Source organism: Olea europaea, chromosome 17 (genome assembly GCF_002742605.1).
Source record: "Olea europaea var. sylvestris chromosome 17, O_europaea_v1, whole genome shotgun sequence".
Classification (NCBI taxonomy): Eukaryota; Viridiplantae; Streptophyta; class Magnoliopsida; order Lamiales; family Oleaceae; genus Olea; species Olea europaea.
The window spans coordinates 13,206,102-13,214,001 of NC_036253.1; the positions used below are offsets into that span (position 1 = coordinate 13,206,102).

At 31.8% G+C, this 7,900-nt stretch overlaps 1 protein-coding gene across 1 annotated transcript in view; it reads left to right on the forward strand.

Annotated features, from left to right (window-relative positions):
- Positions 1-1,195, forward strand: part of LOC111365644 (strigolactone esterase D14-like) — a 1,779-nt gene extending 584 nt beyond the window's left edge. Inside the window, exons 2-4 of the mRNA XM_022986184.1 lie at positions 217-326; positions 473-587; positions 763-1,195. Coding sequence (XP_022841952.1) covers positions 217-326; positions 473-587; positions 763-1,195 — 658 coding nt within the window. The remainder of the gene's footprint in view (positions 1-216; positions 327-472; positions 588-762) is intronic.
- The last annotated feature ends 6,705 nt before the right edge of the window (positions 1,196-7,900 follow it).

A 7,900-nucleotide genomic window follows, 5' to 3' on the forward strand; every position in this document is an offset into this window, starting at 1 on the left:
TTTTTTTTTTTTGGTTTAAATATTTGATTGAAAAATTAATAAAATTGTGGGTCTCGTGAAATGTGCCATTAAAATTGAAGTTTGACCAATTGAAAAAGTTGACATCAAATAAGGTGCTAAATTCCATTTTGTTACAAGTTCTTCCTTTTAATTAGACTGTCAGTGGGGAAGCCGAACTTGGTGATTATTAGTGATTCTTTGTCATTTCCATTGGAGGATTAGGAGAAGAAATAAATCAGGTTTTAACATGAACAAAATAGAACTGAATATGATTATAGAAGAGTCAACTGTCCTGTTTCATTCGTTCAATATAGCCTATGAAACCAGTACTGTACAAATATTAATTAAGACACATCATAGGATAGAAATTTGATCCTTGTTTCTGTTCGAATTTCTTCTATGTTTGTCATGTCAGCATGATTGATCACGCTTAAAATCTGGTTTTTTACCTGCTGTTCTCGATGGTTAGCAGCTAAAAATATGCTTTTAAGCTTCGCCAAAGGATTTCAAGTAACAAATGACTTCATTTATTATCTTTCTTCCTCCAGAAACAATGTTCAGCAATATATTTTCTTGTATTCTTTACTGTCAGAGGGAATGTCCGTTGACAATTATTTTCTGATTTACTTGTTATGATAATTATATTCTCATTTACTTCATACCTTCTTTTTCCTTTTATGACAATTAATCATATTATTTGGAGTGAATGATTTATTTTCCTTTATTCATAAGTTGGTAACATAATGCCTACCTCGTTTACAGATGCACAAACTCAGAAGACTATGAAGGAGGCTTTGAACTCTCAGGTGTTGAAGAGATATTCTCAAGTATTAAATCCAACTACGAGCAATGGACTTCATGTTTTGCTGCTCTCGTAGTCGATCCAAGTGATCCTGAATCTGTCGAAAAACTCGCAAAATCTTTGAAAAGAATGAGACCTGAAGTTGCATTCACCTTGGCTAAAACTGTTTTCTTGATCGATTATCGAGACATGCTTGAGAAAGTAACGACCCCATGTTGTATCATTCAAACAAAAAATGATATTGTTGTTCCAAACTCTGTGCCCAAATACATGCAGAACAAAATCAAGGGCGAAACCAAGGTGGAGATTATCGACACCGAGGGTCATTTTCCTCAGCTAACTGCGCATCACAAGTTCGTGGAAGTGATCGACGCAAGTTTGGCTGATAAATAATTATCAACTCTCCTAGTTTCTGTTTGCTTTGTCATAGAAGTTATGCAGGTTTTCTTTTCTTTTTATTAGTAAAATTAAGCTATTTGGAAGTAGTCTTTTATGTTGTGGAGTGTAATGAACGTCATGATTGCTACTGTTCATCTCTAGTTTTGTATTTTTATCTTGTTTGTCTCGGATACTTTATTGCTAAGTTAAAATATGTAGATTTATATGAGTGTCGATAGTCTTTCCTTATTAGGGTAAATTTATTGACCTTAGTCCGTCACCAATAGTGATAAATAGTATTATTCTTACTTTTATAATGATGGTAAAAGAGTATAAGCCCTTTACTGTTTATACGAGGCCTTCCTAATGGAATAGACGAGTATTTAATGGGTTCAATTAGTAATAATCGTAGCCAACATTGAGGGACTTTTTAGAAGGTTTCCAAGCCTGATTAAAAGAGTTGATTTTGTGGTAATCAATTGTCATTGTGAGATGATTATGATAATATAATTTGCTGGCTAAATAGTCGAAGAGATAAAGTTTTAGAAATAAAAACGTGATGGCATAGTTTTCAAAATCCAACCCAGCTATCGACCAGTCAAGACCAGCGAATTACATAGGCAACCCTGAGGCCATTGACAACACAAGGAAAAAGTTGCTCTGACAGGGTTAAAACCCCGACTTTGGATCCAGACTNTACATAGGCAACCCTGAGGCCATTGACAACACAAGGAAAAAGTTGCTCTGACAGGGTTAAAACCCCGACTTTGGATCCAGACTTTGCGTGGCAGCGCCTGCTAGTTTATTTTATTTTATTTTTTTATTTTTATTTTTTTCTAACTCTCCAATCACTGCATGACACGCGTTGTCTAGATTTAAAATCCGGATTGAAACCCTTTCATTGTAACACAACTGGTTACACAAACATTTCCTCCACTTTCAAAAATTACCGAAATCTCCCTCGAGTTTATTTTTCGTAATAGATTCTTCCGATCAGGCAAAACATGTATATATTCTTCATTACACCCATTTGCAATAAGTCTGAACATCATGTGAAATGCTTTAGCAAAAGCAAAGATGCATAGAAGAAGAAACCCCCCTAAGTTACAAAATAGAAGTAGATTATCTTTCTAAAGATGTTACCGATTTTAGCCTTAGTTAACTTAGTATGAACCCCACTATGCGTACAAAATGGAGCTTCACAGAGATCTTATAGAATACAAACAAGGGGAAGGTCAGCATTTTTTTTTTTTAATTTTTTTGCAATTTTTTTATCATCCATGGGTCCCCAAAAGCAAAGATGCATAGAAGAAGAAACCCCCCTAAGTTACAAAATAGAAGTAGATTATCTTTCTAAAGATGTTACCGATTTTAGCCTTAGTTAACATAGTATGAACCCCACTATGCGTACAAAATGGAGCTTCACAGAGATCTTATAGAATAAAAACAAGGGGAAGGTCAGCATTTTTTTTTTTAATTTTTTTGCAATTTTTTTATCATCCATGGGTCCTGCATGGGACCGACTCGTGTCTGTTCTGGAGCTCTGTACAAATGACTTTGGTCAACTTAGTATATATTGCTAAGGACTAGTGAGTTTACGCGGGAGTTACTCGCATAACTCTGCAACTAAGGGTTGTTTGCAGAATACAAGAAACTAAGTCATGATCGTATCTTTACGTGGATAACTCAACAACATTCAAAATCGAAATGTAGAGAAAGTGGCACAATGATGTGGCTGACTGGACCAGTTGACCATTGATTTTGACTAGTTTTTCTACTAAATGAAAGAAACTGTGCTGGGCTAAAAGAAACCTGATTCACTTTGCCAAAAACGTAAGCTGCTGGAACACGTTTTTCTCTTATTTTAAATGGACTGCCCAGATTTTGCCAAATGTCAAATTACCTACTATTGGATGAAGACATTTAATGGCTTCCATATTAATTGGCTTGGCTGGACGTGAAACACAGAATTCAGATTCCTTATTTTCTCTCACCTCACGAGTTCCTCCCTACCTCTCGTCTCTCTCTCGGTGGTCCTTCAATCTATCAATTTTTGCACTCCAAAAATTATCCCCTGTTGATGAGAAATTAATCCAATCTTGTATAAATAATCTTGAGTGATTAAACAAGGTGTATTGGTGTTATTATTGAGTGAATGCCATTGTCGAATGTATAGAGACTTATGTTGAAATAATCTTGAGTGATTGTTGTATAGGCTTCGATTCATCATTCTTGAGTGAATGTTGTACGGTTTATGAGGCTTAATTTTGGGGGAAATCTTGTGTGATTTCGGCTGAGTGCTACGAAGATTGTACCGGACAGATTTTGGTTCCATTGATATAGTGATTTCTTCCGTTTGACGGAAGCTCAAAAGGTGATTAGGAACGAAGTTCAGAACCTCTTGTCTTATGGCGAAACTACCGCGTTCTTTCTTGTGTTTTCTGCATTTTTTTCTTTCATTTCAGTTTTTGCAATTTACTATTTTTGTTGATTGAAGTGGGCTGATTTTTTTGAATTTCTCCTAACACGAAAGAATTGGAAAAGGGAGTCAGAAGCACCGTTTTGAAGAAAATTAAAGACGTCAAGATTAAGAATATTTTTTTCGCATTTATGTTGGGATTTGGGATAGATTCCTTAATTCATCCACGGGATTATTGTTCAGAGAAATATTAAGAAGACAAAGAAATCATGAAATTTAATGGAGGAAACTAACACATGAATTTACGGGCTTTCAAAGCCTGAAATCTTCACTTTATGAAAAATTGTTACAATATTTAGTGTTTCGCTGTCACTCAAACTCTCGAATATCGTACAAAAAATAGCAGTCATTACCACATGTAAAAATTCTATTCTTTATACAAACCATAAAGAGAGCAAGGAAAAAATTTAACGTCCAACCTATAATTTTTCACTCAAAAACCCTTTATCACTTGGAACGAATAAAAAAAAAAAAAAAAAAACAAACAAACAAACAAGCAAGCTTGAAGAATTATTTGACTTAATTTTGCTCTAAGTCTCAGTTGACAAAAGTTCACAAAAACGAAACTTGTCATAAAGGTGAGAAATTAGCTCAGCTATTTTGGACAAGTAATGTTATTTATAATCATCTTTGCCATTTTGAAGTAGTCTGATAAATGTATTTTGTGCATTTATCGAGACGATTAAATTGGAGTATTTATTAGTAATTTGGATGAATAATAGCTTAATTATGGGTTAATTATATTTCTTAGGTTGAACTCAATATAAATTAGAGGAATTGGAAGAAATGAACGAAAAAGGGCGAAAATGAAAGAAATTCAAAGTTCAAGGATCAAAGTGTAAACATTCAATAATTAATTTGGACCACAAAACGATGGTTGAAGATCACATATGATCAATTAGATGCAATTGGAGATTAAAAGAGTGAAATATAGTTAAAGTATTTTCACAAATCAATTTTCAATCAAAAAAATTATGCTCCGAATTTTCAGTCTCATATTGAGATCCATTTTTGGCATAACAAATTTCAAGTTACAAAAATATTATTCTAGAAAATTTGTAGCTCTTTGAGTTAGTTTTTCTACATTTTTTGAGTCATATCAATTGAATATCGAAAGAGAAAATTATCACAAAAATACTAACGATCGCTCAAGGATGAAAATGATAGCTGATGCGGCTATTCGAAATAAAGTTGGAGTGGCTGTGCCGTCTTGTGCAAAAATCAATTGAGAGCAAGTCGTCCTGCTTGCGAGCTGGGGTGAAGAAGTTGGCATGCTCGCGGGGGGCAAATTTTCCTTTTTGACTATAACTCTTTCGAAATCCAAATTGAACGCGATTTTTGCCTAATATTCGACTCCTCTAAACATAAAGATTTAGGGAGACATTGAGGAAACTCTCTCTAGACTCTTTACATAATCATACCTTTACATTCATAAAAAACAAGGGATCAATTGTTATATTATGAAAGATCAAACCCTAGTAGGAATTGAAGGTTATTTACATCAAGATTTTGACGAATCAACCTTGAACTTAAAAATCATCTTTTGTATTATTTTATGAATCGAGTGATAATTTCTATTATTCTTTTTGTAATTTATATACAATTATGCTAGGCTAGATCCATTTTTGTATTGGATGAAGACAACCTTATTGTTTCTTTATTTTAATTTGAGAATAGTAGTTTAGTATTTCTTATGTTTCTAGATTAACCTTGCATACACATTACATTATTTAATTGCATGCATGATCATCAATTAAATAATTAGTTGTTTGTTGTAGTGTTGAGAGTCTCATAATAAGTTTAAAACACGGTAAAATTAAAATAGGTGAAATGGATATTATGAATAACATTTATCACGTGTGTAATCATATAGATAATTGAAAATTTAACACATTCTAATAATGCAAATTCAGACTAGGAATAAATTTGGGTCATGCTTATGATATATTTAATTAACTTGGAAAAGAAAATTATATATCATAACTGTATCGATTGTCAAGAATAGATGAATAAGACCAGTTACATAATTGGGAATGTAAAGAGATAGTAATAGGTGAATGCGACATCCAATACAATTATCCATAATTTTGAGAAAAACTAAACTTTTATAGTTTTCTTAGATTAATTAGCATAAATCACATTAAAAATTCTTTTGTGTTACATATTCGGATTTCGTACATAATTAGTAAACTTGAACTGAAATTATTTCATGTTGGACGATACTCTAAACTCGCTCAAATTTATTACTTGTTAGCTATCCCTTATGCTTACAAAATTCTACTGAACAAATTTTTGGCGTCGTTGTATAATAATAAGCTAGAAAAGCCATGCAAGAAATTCTATGATGTCTCAAACAACTTTATATCAATATTCTTTTCATTGACGCCATTCAATATATTCCAAATTATACTATATTTTTGAAAGAGTGTTGACTAAGAAGAAAAAGCTGCCAGAATATGAAATAGTAACATTGATAGAAGAGTGCAGTGCAATCATACAATATAAGCTCCTTCCTAAGCTAAAAAGTCTAGGAAGTTTCAATGTATCTTGCTCTATAGAAAATTCAAATGATTTAATCGCTTTTGGAGCAAGTATTAATCTAATGACACTGTCTATTTACAGAAAATAAGAATTGGAAGATTCAAAGACAACCTCCTACAGTTAACAGACACGATACTCAAGCATCCTTGTGGAGTGGTGAAGGATATGCTCAATTAAGTTGGAGATCACTTATTTTCAAATGATTTCATGATCATTGATGTAGATGCTCAACATATCCTATTAATTTTGGTAAAATCATTCGTAACAATTGCTCAAGCATTAATGCATCAAAAAATGATTTTATCTTGAGGCTGGAAGAAAATAACAAAACTTCACAATTAGTTCTCTACATTAGCAACCACCGACATCGAGGAGTGTAAAAAGATAGATTATTAGAGAAGTCAAAAGGACAAAAAGGAAGAATGTGTATTGGTTGGAAAGGACAACAATAGAAATCTTATAATGTGGAGGCCCAAAGATGAATTAAAGAACAACTAATGCAAGGCTGAAAAATCTCTTTTCAAGCTACCATAAATAGCCAAAACATCAAAATCAATCTAGTGACTATAAACAAGTGCTTATTAGGAGGTAACTCAATTTTCTTCTCTTTTATTTATTTTGCTTTATAGAATATAAGATTAAGAAATTTTATTACTTTTATTAGTGTATATATACACATTAAGGGGAATGTTTGTTATAATCTTGAGAGTGTAAAAATATCGAGTTTTTATATATTTTTACTGTTTTGTGTACTAGTTCGTGTATTTAAAAAAGAAAAAAGAAAAAAAATCTAGAAAAGGAAAAAAATCCAAAAATTCAAAAATAAAAATTTATTTTTAGTTTAATTATTACTTTTGTGTGCTAGTTAAATTTTCCCACTATAATGCATATATTTGGAATCATGTGTTATATTATGAATTATGGAAAAGTTGCATGGGAAACTTGATATTTTTGCGCACAAAATTTATGATTTATATAATGGAAGATTAATTTGATTCAAAATTTTGATAGATTGAAAAAAAATTTAGTGGACCTTGGATGTCAAATTCAAACAACCACTAAATTACACATCCTTAAATCAAGTTTAGGATAGTTAGGATGTGGTTGAGCCGTTGTATAAGATATTAAGATAAATGTGGATTTCGTGTGTGTTAAATTTTGTGTGGATTGTCTTAAGTCAATAAAATGAAAATTAGGTGAAAATCTTAAGTTAAAGGTTGATTTTTGAGAATATATGATTAATGAGGGGGCATTGCATTAATCAATTCATGGCAAATAAAAAGTTGTCTTACTGTGAAATGTCTTTTCGTTACTTTTATAGCTCGAGTGATTAAGCCTACAAGTATATCTAAAATATGGTACTTTATAGTTATTTGACTTGGGAGTCATTGGCCAAAGCTCGCTACAAAATCGAGATAATTTTTTTTTTTTTTTAAAGAAGGAGTTCATTTTCTTTTCTTTTTTACGTACTACATACCTTGATCAAACCCTAAATACCTGTTTTTGAAAAATTGACTTTTGACAATGGATTATTAGCCTAGTTGATTTTTGAATGTAGAAACAATAAAAATAAGCATAATTCTCATTTATTAATATGTTTGTAATTAGTAAAATCTGACCATCTAGAGAAGGCGATGATTAGTATTATATCAAGTTTAATCTTAAATTACACATTGAGAAAATAATAAAAAAGAATAAGT